At 41.1% G+C, this 21,706-nt stretch overlaps 6 protein-coding genes across 12 annotated transcripts; 4 read left to right on the top strand and 2 right to left on the bottom strand.

Moving 5' to 3' along the window:
* Nucleotides 1-53: 53 nt before the first annotated feature.
* LOC143376032 (uncharacterized) lies at nucleotides 54-2,542 on the top strand. Of its 5 annotated transcripts, none has more exons than XM_076825825.1 (5): nucleotides 54-216; nucleotides 1,354-1,417; nucleotides 1,587-1,808; nucleotides 1,941-2,191; nucleotides 2,354-2,542. In XM_076825825.1, the coding sequence occupies exons 2-5, from the start codon at nucleotides 1,364-1,366 to the stop codon at nucleotides 2,355-2,357; spliced, it is 531 nt and encodes a 176-aa protein (XP_076681940.1). In that variant the 5' UTR covers nucleotides 54-216; nucleotides 1,354-1,363; the 3' UTR covers nucleotides 2,358-2,542. The 5 variants fall into 5 exon arrangements, with proteins under 5 accessions (XP_076681940.1, XP_076681936.1, XP_076681941.1 ...); XM_076825821.1 differs by having other exon boundaries at nucleotides 1,584-1,808; XM_076825826.1 differs by lacking the exon at nucleotides 54-216 and adding an exon at nucleotides 228-536.
* LOC143376030 (uncharacterized) lies at nucleotides 2,354-5,714 on the bottom strand. Its single transcript, XM_076825819.1, has 3 exons — nucleotides 5,588-5,714; nucleotides 4,005-4,177; nucleotides 2,354-3,932 (listed from the first exon to the last, which is right to left on the bottom strand). Coding segments are annotated over exons 1-3 (831 nt in total). The 5' UTR covers nucleotides 5,590-5,714; the 3' UTR covers nucleotides 2,354-3,276.
* On the top strand, nucleotides 5,295-6,297 carry LOC143376031 (uncharacterized). Its single transcript, XM_076825820.1, has 4 exons — nucleotides 5,295-5,460; nucleotides 5,592-5,773; nucleotides 5,836-6,038; nucleotides 6,101-6,297. The coding sequence occupies exons 1-4, from the start codon at nucleotides 5,352-5,354 to the stop codon at nucleotides 6,270-6,272; spliced, it is 666 nt and encodes a 221-aa protein (XP_076681935.1). The 5' UTR covers nucleotides 5,295-5,351; the 3' UTR covers nucleotides 6,273-6,297.
* Nucleotides 6,298-6,612: 315 nt separating this feature from the next.
* LOC143376029 (mitochondrial S-adenosylmethionine carrier protein-like) lies at nucleotides 6,613-11,646 on the top strand. Its single transcript, XM_076825818.1, has 7 exons — nucleotides 6,613-6,751; nucleotides 6,870-7,026; nucleotides 7,118-7,227; nucleotides 7,292-7,532; nucleotides 7,598-7,736; nucleotides 8,079-8,231; nucleotides 10,581-11,646. The coding sequence occupies exons 1-6, from the start codon at nucleotides 6,686-6,688 to the stop codon at nucleotides 8,221-8,223; spliced, it is 858 nt and encodes a 285-aa protein (XP_076681933.1). The 5' UTR covers nucleotides 6,613-6,685; the 3' UTR covers nucleotides 8,224-8,231; nucleotides 10,581-11,646.
* On the bottom strand, nucleotides 8,233-11,504 carry Hsdl2 (Hydroxysteroid dehydrogenase like 2). 2 transcript variants are annotated; one of them, XM_076825815.1, is made up of 8 exons: nucleotides 11,365-11,504; nucleotides 10,572-10,735; nucleotides 10,282-10,495; nucleotides 9,445-9,650; nucleotides 9,168-9,365; nucleotides 8,869-9,090; nucleotides 8,681-8,809; nucleotides 8,233-8,607 (listed from the first exon to the last, which is right to left on the bottom strand). In XM_076825815.1, exons 1-8 carry the CDS (start codon nucleotides 11,376-11,378, stop codon nucleotides 8,495-8,497), a joined length of 1,260 nt encoding a protein of 419 aa, XP_076681930.1. In that variant the 5' UTR covers nucleotides 11,379-11,504; the 3' UTR covers nucleotides 8,233-8,494. The 2 variants fall into 2 exon arrangements, with proteins under 2 accessions (XP_076681930.1, XP_076681931.1); XM_076825816.1 differs by having other exon boundaries at nucleotides 10,282-10,351.
* Nucleotides 11,403-15,107, top strand: LOC143376026 (asparagine synthetase domain-containing protein 1). 2 transcript variants are annotated; one of them, XM_076825813.1, is made up of 4 exons: nucleotides 11,403-11,517; nucleotides 12,120-12,217; nucleotides 12,561-12,761; nucleotides 12,837-15,107. In XM_076825813.1, exons 2-4 carry the CDS (start codon nucleotides 12,155-12,157, stop codon nucleotides 14,343-14,345), a joined length of 1,773 nt encoding a protein of 590 aa, XP_076681928.1. In that variant the 5' UTR covers nucleotides 11,403-11,517; nucleotides 12,120-12,154; the 3' UTR covers nucleotides 14,346-15,107. The 2 variants fall into 2 exon arrangements, with proteins under 2 accessions (XP_076681928.1, XP_076681927.1); XM_076825812.1 differs by having other exon boundaries at nucleotides 11,412-11,517; nucleotides 11,982-12,217.
* Nucleotides 15,108-21,706: the final 6,599 nt, after the last annotated feature.

Below are 21,706 nucleotides of genomic sequence, written 5' to 3'. Positions count from 1 at the left end.
TATTCTCCATCGTCGTTGGCGCTGAATCAGTTCTCGTGTGCAACGTCACATAATATCGCGCGATTATAATTATTTCGTAACAATTTTGGAGCAACCTGACAGTGGGGATGCGAGCGCCAGCCGGTCAACTCGTGCCACCTATAAACCGAACACTGTCCAGCATCCAGTCAGTCAGTCAGTCAGTGTTCTGCGGTTCGTGAGCATTTAACATTCAAGGTCAGCTTTAATAGCAGCTCCACGCTGAACCTCTCTTTTGCGCTTCATTGTTTCATTTGTTATATCGCTCGTTGTTTATTGTGTACTCCGTGTAATAAAGTCCGTGGAGAATAATAAATAACACACCCGCAAGTGCGTGCTACGTTTCCTTTCACTTTCGACGTTTCAAGCCAATCAAGGTTGGAGATATCGCGGTGATTCGTTACGCAGTATTTACTGATCTGCGCATTGGACAGTTTTCAATATACATAACTCGTCGTAATCGTGCTGCGTTCTTTATCAATTCTGCTTCCATCTTGTATATATGTATACCGGCGTTCGTAAGTATTAGGGCACCTGCGGTATTTTCAGAAAATATGATGTTTGGTACAGAGTAAATAATTTTGAATTTTTAAAAATTTCTGCGATCCTATAATCGAATTTGCAACGGCTCACATTTATTGTTCCACACAGAGTAGGTGCGCTAATACTAGGGTTTAGACAACACCGGTTTTCGAATTCCACTATTCCCCAAAAACCAGTTTCCGAATTTTCACAAAAAATATAATTAAAATAATGAATATACATTTGTACGTATTTTAAAAATTTCAGTTTTTTTTAATATTTATGGAATTACAAAAATATAACAAAATAAAGTATATTCCATCTATGCAAAACCAAATAAGTAAAAATACAAAATAACTAAAATCCGTACAAAAAAAATTATCAATCTTTATTTCATTTAGTATTTTTCATCAGAAAATATGAACTCATAAAAATTAATTTTACAGTAAACTGTTACTGCCTACTACAATATTCTTGTCTCCGAGGCGACTTCAAGTGAAAATGTTAATTAAATCTTAATTAAATAATTAATTCATTTTTACATATTAATTCTAGTATATAAACCCTGGTTTTCAAATCTAAAAACCGGTTTTCGAGTTCTAAAAATTTATAAAAAAAACCCGGTTTTTAGAAACCGACAAACCCTACCTAATACTTATGAACAGTGTATGTACAGCTAATTTTCATCTAGCAGTTAAGATCGGTGATTCTTGGTATTCCACGTAAATGAGATTGTAGTAAATTTCGATCCTTCGTTAGATAGTAAGTCAATGCTACAATCAGTGCCCCATCATGTGAATTCTATCCTTCTAGGGTAATCAAGATGAATCGAGTGATTGTACTGCTGTTGGGTGTCCTGGCCGTGGCCGTTGCAGATGTAAGTTCACATACGACGCTCTTCGAAAGTTTAAAAATTAAATGAAATCGACTTGAAAATTTGAATTGAAAAAATTCAAATAAATTCTTTCTAATTCTTTCGAGCAGCTATTTTCCTCGCAGCGTTCTATTTCCGTTAATTTCTTTAACATTACATTTATATGCAGCAGGAGAACAGACTGTGCGCGATCGTGCGCCTGGTGCCCCACGATGCGTCGATGGCAAATGTGACAGGAGAATTGACGATCATGCAAGACGGGCCGTACGGGCCTTCCCATGTCACAGGCACGTTGTACGGTCTCAGGGAAGGCTTGCACGGTTTCCATGTGCACGAGAAGGGGAACACGCGGGATGGTTGCACGTCCGCAGGCGCCCACTACAATCCCACGAACGTAAAAGAAACGAAACTAATTTAATTATCTTTCCTGCTTCTTTCAGTACCAACTTTCCAAGTTGTCTCGTAGCAGTCCTATTACTACACATTAACCGTGTGCCTTTATCTGTCGAAAATTTACTGAGCCCAGATGCATCACGGTGGGAAAAACGATGAAGAGAGGCATGTAGGCGATTTGGGCAACATCCAAGCGAACGAGCAAGGGGAAGCACACGTGGACATCGTGGACTCCATCATTTCTCTCACTGGGCCGCATGGCATCCTTGGTCGCTCGGTCGTCGTCCATTCCGACGTGGACGATCTGGGAAAAGGCAACCATAAGCTTTCATTAACCACTGGCAACTCTGGGGGTCGTTTGGCTTGCGGTATCGTAGCTGTTTTGTAAGTTCCTCGTGGCTTTTGTTCACAGGCTGACTCCCCCTAAAAAACACATTTCTATTTAATATTACGAACACCGCATGCTCGTGAATCCTTCTCAAGACACCCTTCGAGAACGAGGAGAAAGATGGCGTTGAACTCGACGGGTAAAATAATTTTTTTCAGATAATTGCGAGGTCCTGCGAACCACGTGGCGATGCATCGATCGAAGAAATAAGATAGTTCCAGCAGATCCCATATCTAATAGATTGGTGTTAAGATAATACTTAGAGCCTGGTATTATTTTACAGTTTCTGCTGCCCACTCTACATGTATACGTGTGTAAGATAAAGTAAAGCTGAGAATCTTGGGGAAGACACGTTTTATTCCAAGTAAAAATTAACCGACTGCGCACAGATACCGTTTAAGCGTTGCGAATCAATGAAACTTCATATTTAGTTTCTATTCGAACCGCTAGTAGGATTGCGATCGATAACGTTGCACGTGACACTTAAATGGTAATGGACTCCCAGCACCCTAGAAACTTGATAAGTACCGAATAATCCATCGAAGGTAGGTCCTCAGTCACTTCAAATATTTGTATTCAATGGTACACTACTTCCGATCGATTCAAGAGGAACCAACGGTTATATCCAGTCACCATCTTTATTAAAAAAAAAACAGTAGGAACAATAAGGTTTATCACAAGCTAATCAGATTTCAATGAAAAAGCATCAGTCCACAGTAAAATTGACCGATATCGTACTGCTGCTGTCTCATAATCATCTTCGTCCATCACCAAACAGTATGGCGCGATCAGGGCCGGGATTAAGACCTTTAGAGGCCCTAAGCACTTAAAAAAGATATTGAGGCCCCCTTATACAGGGTTGCCACTTCAACGGAATGTACGATATTTTAGGTATTTCCGATAATTTGACTAAAAAGTGTTTCCCAGAAAAGTTTTGAAATATTTTAAAATTCAGAAAATTTCTATGACGCCTCTCCCCTCCTCCTGATGCCCCAAGCACGTGCATATTTTTGCTTATTGCAGCACTGGGCTTGGTCAGTGTTTCGAACGAAACAATCTCTTAAAAGCCATTCCATCTCATTCATCCAGGTTGCTCTTGCTTCGTCACGGCGCATTCGAACGCGTACTGTGCGTGCCCCTGGTTATCGACCGAGAACTGCAGCTGAGGCAGGTCCTGCGTGGTCTGCAAGAATGGCTCGAATTGGGACTGCTGTATGTTCTCCATTTCGGCTTGATGGACTATCCTCGATATTTCGGACTTCACTTTCACCTGCAACGCTGGCGGGAATCCTCTAACGGTCTCCTCCACCGCCACGAAGTACTTCGTTAGAGCATCGTTAGGTGGTGCCATGTGATGGTGGCCGTGATCCTGGACGAACGTCTGAGGGGCAATTACGTGAAGCCTCCTTAACGCGCTGGTGGAATTCTGGGTGGACGAGGACGGCGACGGGCAGTTCAGCGGCGTGGAAGGCGGAGAAACGGGTTTTACATTGTTATCCGTCCCGATCTCTTCTACTGGCGCCGCCTCGATCGGTCGATTCAATTTCCGCCTCTTGCCGACGATGTACGGGTTCAGTTTCTGCTTGCTACCTAGGAACGGGTTCAAGAATCCCATCTCCGCTTCGTACTTCCACGGTTTCATCGCGGTGCTCCCTTCTACGCGCTTTGCACTCCGGTTCTTCAGAGCCTTCGTGTAGAGGTCCCTCAGATAGCTCCACCTTGTCTTGCATCTTTTCGCTGGAAACGGTATCCCGATTCTTAATCTTCTAAGCTATCAGGATTCCCGGAATTCTACGGAGTCATACTTACCCGTCACTCCCAGTTTCGTACCGATAATCTCCCAGATCCTCAGCCGCACGTCTTGGTTACAATAGTCCGGGGCATCGATGTCGTAGAGCTCCTGGTGCTGCCTAACCATCGTGATCAGCTTCGCGTCGTCCATCTTCTTCTGGGAGAATATTAGGCGCGACCGAATGTTCGACCTAGGAAACGAGCGCTCGATTCGGTTCGGTCAGCCTCACTGAGCCCTCACCATTCCCTTATGCGAAGTATTTTTAGACCATCTCGTTTCGGTTCGGTTCGGTTCGGAAGCGTTCGGCTCGCTCGGATACGTAACTTCGATTATCAAATGAAATTTCTTATACACCGTTAGGTCATGCGTTTTGCTGGCTTTCCAGCCGATAAATGTACTTTATTAATTACTGTACGATTGCATCTGCGTATCTAACTTTCTTAGTTTACGATTTTTCTTTCTGAATGACGAAGCTGGGCTGCTCGTACGAAGCTTGGTTCTTACAATGGAAATGTAACGATAATAAAGTATATGCGTGTGATAATTATCTTTACGCTTTAATGTAACCAAATCAAAGTTTCAATTACCCAGCTTGTTAAAGCGATCTACAGTGGCTCACAGCCATAATCGTACACTCTTTAAAATCGCATAACATTTTATAAATTGGTCCAAACGACTTGAGTTTTTTTGAGAAGCTAGAAGGATTAGTTTGCTAGGTGGCGTGTTTCGTCGTTTTGGAAAAAAATGCAATTGGCTGGAATAGAAAAAAAAATAGTAAAGGTCGTGTTTCCAATTTTTTTTTTGTGAGCCTGTAATGAAAATTCAAATAACCCGTTTGCAGATCTAAAATGGTAGCTTGTGATCTAGAATGATCTGTAAATTTTATTAATCGACGAAAGAATTCCCCGCAAGCTGTGCTTCTAAATTCTTTTCCCTTTCGAATTGTGATCCTTCAAAGTTCGGATGAAGATATATGAAACGCCCTGTAGTTAATAACGGAAAACTGTTTTACCATCGGAGGAGAGGGGACAACTAGCGCCGCGGTTGCTATTTGAAATTGAATTCCATTCAAACGAATCTTAATTTCGCTCGCTTTTCTAAACGGTAAGAATTTTATTGCGATACTCAATTCAGTAATAATACTATTGCAAACAGAACGCAGCTTCAATTGTTAATTGGCAAGCTGTAATATACTTCGAATTGCGCAGTATCAATTCCCATTTAACATTGTTGCATTAATAGTATTTCTCTGGCAGTAATACATGCCCTTCCCGATTCCCGTGTTTACGTGAACTGACTGAGAAATAAAGAGGAAAAATCTGCTTTTAAGAAGAGCAGGTATTTGCTTTCAGCAAGCAGCAAACATGGAAGCATTTATTTGCAACAAATGTTTCACCAGCGTCAACAGAGGCAAGAAACCATTTTGCTTGACCCAGTGCGGCCACATATACTGTAACGGGTGCATTCAACAAGGTACATATAAAACCGAACCAGACAATGTACGAACTGCAAACGTCAACGTGATTCGTAAAGTAATTTAATAGAAGTAACTCCTAGGAAAGAAGAACATAAGATTACTAATCTCTAAACATTTACGTACATAGCTGAGAAACAGTGCCCCCAATGCCAGCAGCTGGACGTCTTCTCCGTGGAGCTGCAGCAGCCCTCCCTATCGAGAGTGGAAAACTTCTTCGCCCCGCTCAGCGAGTCGCTGGATTCGTTGACCAAAATATGTGGCTTCCAAAATAATCAAATAAAAATCATGCTACAGCGTTTCAACGAAATTGTGAGCCCCTTTACCTCCCGGCACATTCTATAGATATACCTGATTGCTCAATCGAATTCCAGGACAGGAAGTACGACATGCTGAAATCCCACTACTTCAATCTTTCTCAAAGCGTGAAACCACTCAAGGACAAGTACCTCAAGCTGAAAGTCGAGCACATGGAAATGCAGAAGAAACTCGCGGCGATGGAGATGCGCAACAGAACGCTAAATGCGGGCGACTTGTCTACCCCGATGAACCCTAGCATTAACAGAAACCAAGCAAGGTAAAGGTAAAAAAAGACGTCGCCGATGGTGCAAGACACAAAAAGATACTATTCATTTGCAGGAATATTCCCAGCTCGGGCATTTCGTCTTACGGGCCTAATTTGTCCAGTCAATCATTCAGCCTCGGAAAGGAACACCAGATGCTGGACGGCTTTCGCATACCTCACTCTGTGCAATCAATGAGCTCCCGCGGAACTTCGGATACGAATTCCGCTTACACTTTCAGGCGTTAGATAGAATTATAATAATCAAAAATATTGGATTAGTTTATTCTTCAGATCTCACAGAAGATCTTCCAAAGAAGGCGAGCCTTTCGTCTTCAACTCGTTGCTACATATATTACGTTCTACCACGATTGAAAGAAAATAAGAGTTGAAATTCGAAATATCAACTCATTTCTGTTTGAAACAGTATTTTAGTTATTCGTTCATTTTATAAGGTACCTGTAATGACAATTCGAAGATGTCGATACCACAGGCCAGTCTAATAAAATAGACGCGTTATTCTGATAACCCAATTTTTCTTTCCAACAACAAACTTATGTAAATCTGAACACGCGCGTTATCGCACATGGCGTTAGGTTAGAAGCACCCGCACACGCATGAGGCTTGTGCAGCGATCCACTCTCGTTAAATGTTAATACCAAATGACATCATGCGGGGAACAGTTAAAATTAACAGACCCAAAATTTGTTTTTGTCGCGTCGTTAATAGTAAGTGAGCCACGCTTTTATCTTTCTGTATTTTAATCCAGTGTCTGCGAAGATTAATGTAAAATCCTGCAGGATTCAGTTTGCTCTGTATGAAAACCTGTTTCGTACTTTTAAATAGGCGGGAGGACTGGCCGGCACTTCTGTCGACGTAGCTTTGTATCCACTGGACACGTTAAAGACACGGCTGCAAGCTAGGCAAGGGTTCATAAGGTCCGGGGGCTTCTCTGGACTGTACAAAGGAATCGTTCCTGTGCTGATCGGTTCAGCGCCAACTGGTAGGTATAGAAATGCGAGGCGCGGATGAAGCACTTTGTAAATTATGCAGCGTTGCGATGGGAAGCACTTATGGTGTTTGTAATATTTCAGCGTCCCTGTTCTTTGTAACTTACGAAGGTATCAAGACTGTAGCGCAGTGTAGGGTCCCTGAAAAGTATCACTCTGCGCTTCATATGGGTGCGGCGTCCTTAGCGGAAATGGTAATGTTAGAGAGGTAGTTTGAGCGTTGGAGTTCATATGAATTTATTTGTATTTGTGGTAAAGGTAGCGTGCCTGATACGAGTACCAATCGAAGTTGTGAAGCAGAGGAAGCAGGCTTTAGTATTGCACACGAAAGATATTAGCCTGGCATTGCTGTATCGGGGCTACTGGAGTACTGTTTTGAGGGACATGCCGTTTAGTTTGATACAGTTTCCGATATGGGAGTATCTTAAGAAAACGTGGAGCTTGAATGTAAATAGAGATGTCCTTCCAGTGGAAAGTGCTGTGTGCGGAGCAATCGCAGGTTCGCAGCTTTGTAATAGTTTGGCATCTTATTTGGTACAGCACTGATTGTGTGATACTTGTTAGGTGGTATCGCTGCTACCCTTACTACACCGCTAGACGTTGTGAAGACGAGAATAATGCTCGCCCACAAAAGTACGCAGTCCTCGAACTTGAAAATATCGCGGGTTCTTCGGGATGTATATAGTGAAAGAGGCGTACGCGGGTAAGAGCTTTGTTTCTTTTACACTTAGAAACGCGCTAATTATTACGAAGGAGCTAAATTTTAGTAAATTTAGTTGAAATTTACAAAATTTGCAAAAATTTTCGTAAATTATGTTGAAATTAAATTCTACTTTAAATCATTACGTTAAAATTTCCAGTTGGAGAAGCTATATTTTTCGTGAATTTTGTTGAAATTAGTTTCTAATTATAATTGATTACGTTCAAATTTCTAGGTGGAGGAATTAAATTTTTCGTAAATTTAGTTGAAAATAACCGGTTTTAATTGATTACGTGAAAATTTCTATGGTTTACATTTATTATAAATGCTTCGTCAATTTTGCAGACTTTACGCTGGCGTGGGGCCTAGAGTCCTCTGGATAACTTTGGGAGGTTTTATTTTCTTCGGCACTTACGAGGAAGCGAAAAGCGTAGTGACAGAGTATATCTTGCGTCCACTTATTTTTCATAAGGGAAGTAACGCGTATTAAGAATCCATGTAAGTATATAAAAAATATATTAAAGATGTGATTAATACAATTCAGTAACAATTACGAGTGTGTTACACGAAAGATTACCTTCTTTCACAGTTATGAAATATGTTACAACATATGAAAATATATTTTACACTTCCTGTTCAACGTTGAATGTTTACAAAAAGTAACATGAAACTTTCAACGTATAAACGTGTAATATATTCAATGCCTTTAACTAACGCATGAATGTTGCTTAAGAAGAGATATATCATTGCATTCGTCATCTTTAAAGTTTCGATTTTAAGAAGCCCATTAGCTTCTCCAGCTTCATCGCCTTTTGAAGATTACCTTGGATTTTCAATTTCCCTGTCATGAAAGCTGACGTTGGTTTCAATTTCCCTACGTAAATGAAAACGAGTATATTATTATTACGAACTTGAATTTGATGTTTCGCTTCTGTATCGATACTTACCGGAGAACATTGCGAACAAGTTTTGAGACTCCATTGTCAAAGTAGCATCTGGCGGTTGACTTGGTTCCCCTTTACCCGTCGCTCCTTTACCGTTTTTAAGATCCAGGTACCAGGTACCGGTCTCTTCGCCTATAAAATTTACGAGATAACAATCGCGGAATACTTAATTATTACAGAACATTGGTTACCTTTAACGTTGAATTGATATATAGCGCCCGTTTTGGTAACGAGGTCATTATTCAAATTAGCTTCGATGACAGAAAATATTCGAGAAATCTTCCCCTCCGGTTTACCAGCATCCTGCACGCCATCAGTCTTCTTTTGCTTTCTAGGAATCATTCGGTCTTGTAAAGTTAATTGTGCCAAGTTATCTTCTAAGAAGAAGTCGAGCATCAAATTATCCTTGTTTGCTAAAAGAAGGAAAAGAAAACCGTAACACCCGGAGAAAACGAAACAGCATTCGAATGTCTGTACATTCCCAGCTCACCTGGATTGCACGCGTAATCAGTAAAATCAGTAATCCCTTCGCCCTTCAATATCTCCTCGTCGCTCATAAATTGTCCAGTAACGGATCTACTGTCTTTACAAATCAAAGCGTAGACAGCATCGCCCACTATTTCCGGTTTGCGACTGTTACTGTCTGAGCCCGGCCCAGATAGCATTTCAATCGCAGCCGTATGAATGGCTTAAATGAAAGCATAAAACGTCAACATCCGACTTTTGTGTATTCAACGAAGAAGGCGAAGCGTTAAATTGAGATTTACCAGTTCTCGGCCAAACAGCGTTGACAGCGATACCGTCCTCTTTAAACTCCTCTGCCATACCAAGGGCGCACATCGACATGCCATATTTGGATATCGTATAGGCGACATGATCCTTGAACCATATCGGCTTCATGCTCAGTGGCGGACTTATATTTACTATATGCGGGTTGGCGCTTTTCTTTAAGTAGGGCAGACACGCCTTAGACCTTTAAATGATTACAACGTGGTATTGATATGAACTTAAAAGGGGAGGACAGGGTGTGGTAGACACCGATTTTGATGAGCCTTGGCACGATGGATCTATGTCGAAAATAAGTGAATAGGTGTCCGGCCTTAATAACAGAGATATTTGCATGTAAATTATTAAACATTTCATGGTAGCCGTGTGGTTTTAGTAGGGTAAAAATCCCACATTACCCTGGCGTCCCGACACCTCCAGAGGGGAATCCTCCCCGGGAGGCGGGTTGTGTGGGATTTTTCCCACTAAAACCCCACAGCCGACGATGTTTTTTTTCCCCCGTCACACAAAAATTCAGAACAATAGTTCAAGATACAATAAAACAGCCTGCCAAACTTCAAATTAATTTGTCGAACCGTTTTTGTAGAAAAAATTCACAAAGAATTATCTATTTTTCGGCCCAACAAGGCGTAAACCCCCTTAAATGCTCGAACGCCTATTTACTTATTTTCGACGCAGATCCATCGTCCCAAGGCTCGTCAAAATCGATGTCTATCGCACCCTGCCCTCCCCTTGTTAGTCAATAGAAGTTATCAGTCGTTGCATTCTGCGATATGTAGGTCACCAGTGACTGGTGTGATTAATATCTATACGCTTACACTAAAAACGTTCCTCTGGCGTTAATGTTGTTCATAAGATCATACTTTTTCATATCCGTCTGTTCCGTGCCTGTTAAAGAAATCGCACTTGCGTTATTTATAACAACATCAATACCGCCGAACTTATTAACAGCATTTTCTACTGCGGAAACTACTTGTGCTTCGTCTCTTACATCAACGACGCACGGCAATGCTTTCCCACCGGCTTGCTCGACTGAAATGCACATCAACGTTATCTCCACATTGTAATCTGACGATTCGTTACTCCGATTATAAAACATGGTAATTACTTTCTGCAGCTGCGGTGTATATGGTGCCTGGTAATTTCGGGTGAGGCTCGGCAGTCTTAGCTGCGATAATAACATTCGCCCCATCTCTCGCCGCCTTCAAGGCGATACTTTTCCCAATACCCCTCGACGCACCGGTAATGAAAATCGTGCGCCCAGCAAGTTTCCTATATAAAATACATATTAAACATCCGTGCTGTATATAATTGTACCATAAAGCTGCAGGACAAAGTGAGGCAGGTGTATTAATTTAATCTAACAATAGGAATCTATGTTTATCAATAAAATCATGAAAGTGTGAGTTTGCTAATCTAATCTTCGACGTTTGAAATTATAATCTGTGCAAACTCTGGCCAAATTTTGCAAATCTCTGTATCTCTGTTTGTTCCAATCTATTACACCATTTTAGTTAAGTTTCCTCAGTGATGCTAGATAATAGACAGAAAAACAATTCTTCTATATAGTTCAATTATATTAAATCGAAAGATACGAATACGAAAAACCGTGACCAATAAGAATGACTTGCAGAAATGTTTAACCCGCCGTGGGCACACTGGGTAGTTTATGGTCACGGCTGTTTTTTTTTTAATGTTTTTGACTTTCAAAAAATCTGACAAACTGATGTTATGCTTATTCAAGTCTTATACAATCGTTCTTTGGGTTAAATGTTTAAAGGATTAATTGGGAAAAATAAAAATTCGGAGGAAAGTTTAAGAGGCAATTTACCCGAACATAAACGACCCGGTTGTGCCCGCGGCGGGTTAAGGATGCGTTTTATAAGTTTTTGCATACGTACCCCGTATTGATCATATTGTAAATAGATCGAGCTGTCAAAGGCCGTGAGAAAGCTTGTGCAACTACAGTGAACACTATTGGAGTGCAGTGACGACGTCGAGATCAACGAAATGCTCGCGGAGATATGTAAACTCGAGAATTGCACTTTGAATAGGTAGGAATAAATATTGAATTATCGTATCGCTGTGTATAACGGTCCAACGTCCAATTCTGAGGATCTACTAATTAATGCTGCCTCAAGAATGTCCAATGTCTAACAATATGGCGAGAATTTCACGTGGAAGTTCGAATGACCTGTGCAGGAAAAAATTGTTGAATAAATTCTACCTGGGACTTAATACAATTTGATAGGATGGAATTTAGAATATCTTATCATAGATACGTTGGGTGGTAGAAAAGCACTCTGTAGATAAAACTCAAGCTTTAGTGAATTTTATTTTAATACGGAATTACTAGGTTTTGTATTTTGAATTTTGCTCGAACGTGTAATTAAATCTATCAGCAATAAATACGTTTTAATTGCCTTACATAGGAAACGTATGTTTCTCGAGGAACTAATTTTTATTTATAAATTTTCTCCGATTTCTGTTTTCATTGCTCGATCGTGATTATATTTAGCTGATAACTACGAGGGATTTGGAGAACATTTTTTCCTCCGTTTGGATGTAGAATTCCGTAGTATTCGATCGCAAAGGCGCGGGCTGTGAAAATATCAAAAAATATCGCCAGATAGTTTTGTTTATACTGTATTTGTAGTTTGAGGTTATGTTTATAACCTCGCCGGTACCAAAATGTGTGGAATATTCTGCTGCGTTTCACAAAGCCACGAGAATAATGGAGGTGCTTCCTACGAGGTATTGTTATTCGAATGCGTAAAATATGTATTTAGATTAAGGCCACCATTCGTCCGCGATTTCCAGGGACAAACCTCAGAACACAATCTGTGTCCCCGATTTTGTCCTCAATTTTAAATCTAAGGTAATCATTTGCCCCCGATACGGTATTTCTTCTTTGAAGTTACGAAATAATCAACCGAAGCCACGAGTTTGCTATTAAAATTCTACTAACTTCGTAATAATGTAACTAAAAAACAAAAAATATCTCACGTCCCTGGAAACCCGAAGAAAAAATGGCACCTTAATTTAGATCACTGAATTATTCAAGTACCCCCTCTCGAATGTATTTGCATGTTGCCAGTGGAGCATTTGCAAGGACTTCATTGTCGCCCGTGGCCCTGACGAAGTCGCCGAGAAGTTCCAACGTTTAACCGAGAATTGGGACGGCCATTTCGCTGCGTCCATATTATGGATGCAAGGTCCGAGCTTGACTTCGCAACCTGCGGTAGATTCCACCGGCAATATTCTCCTTTGGAACGGAGACGTATTGTTTGGGAATTTGGTAAGCGCTGTACATCATCTGGGACTTATTACTTGGCCCGATGTCTCGAGCAGTTACCAACCATTGCTCTTTCAGGCTCAAGATAATATATGCGATACAGATGTGGTGCTGAGCGCTCTGCAATCGTCTTCGAACGTCGTATCTGTATTTCAAGAAATACAGGGGCCGTACAGTTTCGTGTACTATCAGAAATCCAGCAGCCTTTTGTACTTCGGCAGAGATATTATAGGGCGGCATAGCTTGCTCCTAAAGTCAAATACAGATGAGAACGTTTTAACTTTAACATCTGTTGCGAGCAAAGAGATAACTGGGATTGTCGAGGTCCCTGCAATCGGCATTTTCGTGATGAACCTAGCTAACCCGAGAATAAACCTCGCTTGCTACCCGTGGAGAGAGCCGGACTTGAGATTCACCGATGTCATCGAAGCTTTGGAGATGCATTTGAGCGTCGACATCGATATCAGAGAGACCGTGTTGGAATCTGATACATACACGAGCCTGCACTTGCATCCTAGCGTTACGGATTTGGAATTCTTTGAGAATTGCCCTTACTTTGAGAGTTCTTACGACACGTTAGCATATTTGTTGGAAGGTAAAGAAATATACAAACGGGTGGAGCACTTGTCGCAACTCCTTCACAAAGCCGTGGAAGTTAGAACGAGGAAACAGTCAAGATTCTGCAAAGACTGCGCGAAACTGGCTTTAAGCAGAGAGAACGTTACGTGCGACCACGCGAAGGTAGGTATATTATTTTCCGGAGGTTTGGACTCCGCGATTTTGGCGTTAATCGCCGACAAGTATGTACCGCAAGCAGAATGCATCGATCTGATTAACGTTGCGTTCGAGAAGTCGGTTAACGCGTGCAGGAAATCTAGTATGGACAATGAGAAGCACAGTGCGCAGCAGCAGTACGATGTTCCTGATAGGAAGACTGGGAAGCAGACGTTTCTGGAGCTTCTGAAGATCTGCCCGAAGAGGGAATGGAACTTTGTAGAAGTAAATGTTACTCAGACAGAGCTTCAGAAATACCGTTCCTCGCGGATTTCTAATTTACTACACCCGCTTTGCACCATATTGGACGAAAGCTTGGGCTGCGCTGTGTGGTTCGCGAGTCGCGCGAGGGGCACGCTTTCCGCGACTGGCAATGTCTACGAATCGCCGTGCAGGGTGCTTCTGCTAGGCATGGGCGCGGATGAATTGTTTGGGGGGTACATGAGGCACAGAACGATCTTGAAACACAAGGGCTGGAACGCCTTGGCTCAGGAACTGAGCATCGAATTGGCGAGGATTTCTGAGAGGAATTTAGGTCGCGATGATCGTATCGTGTCTGATCACGGGAAACAATCCAGATTGCCGTACCTGGATGAGGATATAGTACAATATGTTCAGCAACTCAAACCGTGGGAGAGGTGCTACCCAACGGATAAAATGCCGTCGGGTTTAGGAGATAAATTACTTCTGAGATTGCTGGCATGCAAACTAGGCTTCCAAAACACTGCCAACTTTCCTAAAAGGGCCTTTCAGTTTGGATCTAGGATCGCTAATGGCAGAGAGAATGCCAAGGATATATCGGAGAGATTATGAAAGGGTGGTTTGGGTGAACTGATTTGTCGGGAAGTCTTTTAACAAATTTATTAAATGTTTAGACATGTATCGGAGTTGCTCGTTACGTGAACTATGGAAGTGCCAAATTTTATTGACTCTTCAGTTGGCGAGTGAGAACTGTTTGAAATTGAAATGGGCATTGGGGGGGTCATAATATATGATGGGGAATTATAGTAAACTCTCGCTATGGGCTCATCTCAACTATGCGTTAAACGTTCGTCGCTATCCCCATCATTTCTTGGAATCCTTCAATCGAGAGTGAGAGAACTCGAGAGCGAGCGGGAGTGGGCGAAAGAATTTTGTCTCGATTCGTCTTTCACGTGCCTACGCTCTGTCTTTCTCTTGCACCATCGGCGGCTTGGAATCGTCGACGCTATGCGTTAAGCGTTCGCTGCCAGCCCCGAGCGCGAGCCCATAGCGAGAGTTTACTGTAGTGCCTCGTGTGGATGAATTCTGGAAAGAATTTGGTAGTCCGTTCCTGAAAATGCGTTCGGAGCATTTTCAGGACACCAGGAAGTGAATCTGCAGCATTTTATTCGATTGCTGAACCGGTCAATTACAGACTACCTCAAACATGCCTGCTTTCAGCAAGCTTGTGATACTCTGTGTATGTTACACTTTCTATCGCGTTTCATATGCTCGAGCAACGTGCTTGTGCTTTGCGAGCACATTATTTTCAATGCAATTTTTATACGACCTCTTGTAAAATACACGCAAATGAAATACAATATTTGAATAATACATTGTATACTATCTGTATGTGAGCGTTGTATGGCATTACTTTTCTGAGAGACCAGTAATGAAGTCTACACGTTCAGATGCAATTGCAAAGACATAAATTACTAGCTTTACTACTGCTGAATATCCTGACTGGTGCCACCTCTGAAGTAACAACTTCGTGAAAGAACTGTGACTTGTGTTGCGCACTGTATGTTTAAAAACGGTAACTCTGAGAACCATATTCCACCGATTCATACAGGTCGGTAAAGTTAATAGACATGAAAAATAACTGCCCCTGCTAAGAAAAATGAAAACACTGCAAATGAAGAATTGCATACTAAATTACTTTTCAATTACTAAATAAACGAAATCGATCCAAATACGATCGCTTTCTTTATCCTTATCACCGACCCACGGTAAAAAGTATCTCTTACCTCGCCATAATTGGTTTCAACACAGACGAGGTACAGCATAGACCTATCACCTTATAGATGTTCGTGTCGCCACCCAAACTGTATTACCGACCCATAATTTGAGGTCTGAATGTAGTGGCATCTGCTCATGAACAGCGTTCAACTCAGCAACTACTCTGACATGTGTTGAAAGGCTGAAAGGTGTTTGCGTACTTGTATACGTGTGACTCGTTTAGAGAGAGAGTTTGGCACAGGTAGGCTTTTGCTACGCTATGCTTTGGCTCGGTTTGTCAACGACTCACGCGGATTTTTCTCCGAAAATCCATTTCAGGGATCAAGACACTATGAAGCACAAAAATGGTATTTCTTCAAAGCCCATGCAAGCTATAAGTTGCAAGATGACATTGTTTATTAGTACTTTGCGTGTAGTAGAACCTTTTCACGTATCGTACGCCGAAAAGTATTAAAAATTCACGCTGTTACTGACATTCCCGCAAGATTCTAATGCACTTTTGAAGTAATAATAATTGGATATTACTGGCTACGAGTATTAGTTTATGGCCAACACTAAAATTTACAGTAAAATCTAATTCTTAAAAGACTCGCAGAAGGTTGCATGATGCACGAGTGTCGTGGTGTGCATGGATGCAACTGCAAGTCGAGTTACTTTTGAAACCCGCATTGGGAAATAAAATTTTGTCTAGCGCTGAGAAATTCATCGGTTCAGTGAAGTGTGTGCACGTCATAGTTCATATTGTCTCGTGATTTCTCAATTCGCGCATAAATTTCATCGATTACTGGACCATGTGGGAGGCCTTTTAACAGGATTCCATTTAGATATACCCGTTACCTAGAAGACTTTTTCAGAAACTGAAGGACGTTTAAAAACAGGAAGTGCTTCTGTAATCGTGTGCAATGCGATTGTAGAGTCAGTGCCTGTGCCTGCCAAAAAGTGTTTCATAGAGTACCGTGGTTCTATCGTATACTTCGTCGATCTTAGTAACTAAGGGGGAGAAACAAGTATGTCACTCATATTTCTCCAAATATTCCTGCAACTATTCATTTACACCAAGTTCCACTAAAATGTATTTATTCATTATAAATAATACTAGATGATATGTATAAGCATTAACATTAATGTATCGAACAATTAAACATTGAGAATAAAAGAGAATTCATTCGGCGTAGAAAATCATTTGCAAATTCAAGATCAAATGTTACTAATTGCTTGATATCTCAAGTTCTATCGATCAAAGTTAATAATAATTTCTACTGGGCGGTTAGGGTAAATGTTGTTAACATTATTTGTCATAGCAATAGCCAATGGAACGTATATTTTAGCAGAAAATCCATTTTTGCCGAAGAATTCGTTGGATTTCGCAATTGTAATTAACCGTCGACCTTGTTTTGATCGGGAGACATCGTTCCTCGAAGTCTAGATAAGGAGCTCACAGAGCTTCATGTACTCAGTCGTCGTCGGTCTTCCGGGCCTGGAGGACCTCCGGGGACCCTGCAGTTGCCGAGCTACCTGGACCTACTGGACTTCCTGGACTTCCTGGACTTCCTGGACTTGCTGAGGACCTGATCAGGGTTTCAACTCGGGTCCATCCCCCTCCCCCCGATGCAGCCGAGCCACCTGGAGAGGCGGATTCAGGAGCCTTTCTTGGAGGGGGCGAAATATGTAAAAGTACATAAGTACATTTTTTAACCCTCTTTCACAAGATTTAAAATTTGCTTGTAACTTATGTTTTAATATCTCAATCTGATACTGTAACCTAAATAATTAAATTCACATTAATTATAATTCTGTATAAATAATTAAATTCACATTAATTATAATTCTGTATAAATAATTAAATTCACATTAATTATTTATACAGAATTATACACAATGTCATAATATTTTCTATTTTATTACTCTTGGGGGGGGGGGCGATCTGCAGAGATAGCAGTGCAACTTTTCAACTCGTTCAATCTTTCTACATGCTACCGAATAAAACGATTATATATATATATGTATTAAATTCTAGATAAAAGTTTTAGTATCGCGTTTTAAACATTCTAAACAATTTTTCTTTAATTTCACAATCATTCGAGATGCTTAATGTTTTGCATGCAAGTTACGCTTCTCAAGTTTAAATATTTCATATGAGTTTTATGAATCTTCTCTTATTAATAGTTATTACATTCGAGTCATTAGATTTTCTGAATAAAACATAAATAGGCAGTCTCTCTACGGGCCTCGCAACGCTGCGACCTCCTCGTAGCGAGACCTGGTAATTGGTGAGAACAGAGCCGATGCGATTGCTGCGATTGTCAAATATCCTAAATAAGTAGATAGATACAAGAATTTCTTTAAATAGTAATACTTTGATATAATGTAAAAATAAATGTAACTCGAAATGTTTGAATAAATCATTCCTTCCCTTCCTTCCACATGTATAAATATATAAAATAAAGTAATGTGGAATTCTCAAGATATGTGAAATAATGGAGTTCAATAACGACGTTCACCAAAGTCGGAGGACGGATCGGACGGATGAACATTTAAAATGCCATGGTATACCTACCTTAATGTATTATTTCCATCGATTACTGGAATATGTGGGAGGTCGATCGTCCAGATTCTACTGCAATACACTAAAAATAAGTATCTGGAAGACTTTTTTGAAAACACTGTACTCGAGTCCGATCACATCTCCTCAACTTTGAAAGACATATATGTATACATAGAAAGAGCAGGGTGCATGGCTGCAGCTGCGAAAAGTACATATTTCGCAATGGACATTGCGATATAGAATTATTTCCGGCCTTTGTGAAATTTCAACTTCCATGGGAAACAGTTGAGGTCGACAGCAACCTCTACCAATGTGACAACATTCACGAAAGGTGTAAGCTGACAGTTCGACTTCAACCGCGGCAGCGATCGGATCAGTGAATGTACCTGCATATTATTTCGTGATTTCTCGATTCGTGCATCAATTTCATCGATTACTGGACTATGTATGAGGCCGTTTAACAAGATTCTGCTGCATTAAACTCAATACCAAGATGCCTTTATGGAAACATTTTACGCGAGCCCGAACACTACTTCCCACTGCTGAGAGATGTTTAGAAATGTGATGTGCTTTTGTGACCGCGTGCAATGCGATTTTAGAGTCAGTACATATTTCGCGATAAAGTATTTCATAGAGCACTGTGTGGACGCGAGTGCAGAGTCAATGTTTTGCGCATACAGAACTATTTAAGTGAAAGCACCGGTGCTCTAAGTGATTTTTCATCGTGGAATTACTGTGTCTACATAAAATTATTTCTGGCCTTGACGAATTTCCAGTTAGCTGGGAGTCGGTCGAGCGCCATAACACCGCCAACAACCCCTACGTCACAACATTGCCAAGCGGTGTCACCTCTGTCAGTTCGACTTTACTCGCGACGGTGATCGCATCAGTGAGTGCGTGCACATATTATTTCGTGATTTCTCGATTCCTGCATAAATTTCATCGATAACTGGACTATGTGGGAGATCGTTCAACGAGATTCCACTACATTACACTCAGTACCTAGAGGACTATTTTGGAAACGCTTTACTCGAGTCCGAACACATCTTTCCACTGTTGAGATATGTTTAAAAACACGAACTGCTTTTGTAATCGTGTGCAATGCGATTGTAGAATCAGTGCTTATTTCGCGATAAAGTATTCGATAGTGCACAGTGGCCCTGCGTATTAGTAATGTGAACGCGAACGTAAAGTCAGTGTTTTAACGCATCTAGAATTAATTCAGAGCACCAGTGCTCCTATTGCTTTTTCATCGCGAAAGTAATGTGACATATTTGGAAGTGTGACACATTCTATGGGGTACTGACCCTGCAACTGCTGGACATTCACCTGCAGATCGAATAGCTACTGCTAAAAGGGGATGCTTGTCAGTGAGACTATTTTCAACGAACGGTGAGTGATACTTTTTCATTCTTTGAATTTTTCTGTATGCTATCGAACATAATGATTACTGTAGCGAGCATAGTGACCACGAATACGTACTTAGTACTCGCGAATAGTAAAATTTAATGCGTGTACTTCCAAATGTTTAATACACGTAGAAAAATACAATGAATAAATTTTAAATTCGCGATAGGAGTTTTAATATCGCGTTTCAAACATTCTAAACTTCTTTTCTTTAATTTCACAATCATTCCGGATGCTTAATGTATCGAATACGAGTTACATTTCTGAAGTTGAACTCTTTCGTGTGAGTTCTTTCAAATCTTCTCTCTTAACAGTAATTACATTCGAGTCATTAGATTCTCTTAATAAACAATGACAGTAATTTTTGGTATTACTTGGTTATTATGCTCGCTAGTTTTGCTTGCCCGTTGCATGTGCTAAATATTAAGACACACTGGTAGTAATATTACGAGAAATCAAAAATTGCCACTCTTACCACCTGATATCTCGACCTCAAATGGTCCCTTTATAAAATAACAGTATAATAATAAATGACTGCCGCCAAAGTGGCTGCTATATGAACTTAAATTTCTTTCTCCCTTGCATAAAAATAACTTTAAGCCACTAAACCTACAAATTTTATACATCGCGGAAGAACTTGCACATGTGCTTAGTTTTAACTAGCCATAGTCCTAGAGTCCATTAAGTTTTAATTTAAGAACTTTAGTCGTAAGAATTTTTCCAAATTTTCAAAAATGCATTGGTCGAATATGGACCAGAAATATTTCGTAGAAATGGGTCACTTTCGTAGGTACCTCCGCGTTGGTGTGCCTGGACTTGGTAACGTTTTCCAATGCATTGCGTCTTGCAAAACGTTGTCAAGCTGAAGCCTACGATCTAGTTTAAGGGTCCAGATCAAGCCAAACTTACATTCGGTGAGTTTGGTTCGGTCTGGACATCTATTCAGAAATGCACTTGCGTACTTCGAGCGATAAGCTTTTGTTCCGCCTCGTTCTTTTTAAATATAAGAGTGCCAAACACACCCTTCTAGAAATACAATTCGCCTTCGATCACTGATTTCTATTTCGCGCATGGTGTTCTCGCCCTTCATAGGTCGGCTGTGCTGGGTACAACTTATTACGGCTTTACACAGAGGACCATTGTTAGACGAAGATGTGCGACAGTTCTCGTTCTCGGTCACGCTCGCCATGGCTGTGTAAAGTCGTGATATGGAGCATGCCATGTAGAAACGAAATTTCGGTGGATCGAGGGTGAATGTTCGCGTCGCGCCGCGCCTTTCGGTCCTTTAGTCGTTTAGTCTCTTTTGCAATCTCAATCGGGAGATTCTTAGCTTTCGCATATCCCTCGAAAGTTACGCAAGTGCATATTTGCAATAGATTATGCCACTAGGGCTCATTGTAAAGAGTGCGATAGGCTAGATTTAAGGGTAGAGGTACGCTTGCTTGTTGAGAGTGACGCCTTTTACCTTTGCTTTTGCTTACAATTAGCTTCACCGTGCACCGTGTCGTTTCGCATTTAGTATACTTTTACAGACTTGTCATAGTGTATTTTCTATTTCCTACTTTCAATTCTCTTTTCTTTTTTTCCGGTAATATAATTCGCTCTCGGGAGAGATCTTGAATTAGCACAAGATGCTCGGGCACGATACACTCGCCTGTGCAAATTGTCGGCTTTGTGATGGGAGCGCGTATTGCAGCTGCATGTGATTTAATTGTGAGGCGGGCTGCTGTGAGTCTGACCCCTCAGGCGCGGCCCCTAGTGGGGAACTCCCGTTAATGGGGGGCTGGATGAATGGTGGTCGCGTATTAGCGTTTTGTCTGTGCAACTGCAATGCGTGAGTGTATCGAGCAGCTCGAGATCTCTCACGACGGCGAATCCGTGTCCGTTTTTCAATTCTTTTTCTATCTCTGCAATGAGATACTTAGCGTCTATTTGTCACTCGAAACCAGTGCAAGTGTGCCTCTAAAATATGCGAAAGAAATTGTAATGGCATATGTGTAGAAAGATCGACGAGAACCTCTCGTCTATCTTTCTTACGCGCGCATGCTAACCCTTTGGACTTTAAAGTAAAGTCTTTGGAAATAATTTTAGTAGTTTTTTACCTTATACCGCAATCACAGTCCAAAGGGTTAGTATAACGAAGTATAGTGTATATGTGTGCTGCGAAACTTAGAAAATTTAGCCAGGCAAGTCCAGTTTTAAGCGCATCATCGAAACATTCGCCGAGGGATTCGCCGAGGTT

Source organism: Andrena cerasifolii, chromosome 13 (assembly GCF_050908995.1).
Source record: "Andrena cerasifolii isolate SP2316 chromosome 13, iyAndCera1_principal, whole genome shotgun sequence".
Classification (NCBI taxonomy): domain Eukaryota; kingdom Metazoa; phylum Arthropoda; class Insecta; order Hymenoptera; family Andrenidae; genus Andrena; species Andrena cerasifolii.
Note: the sequence above shows the minus strand (reverse complement) of the source record. Positions and strands in the feature narration are given on the sequence as shown.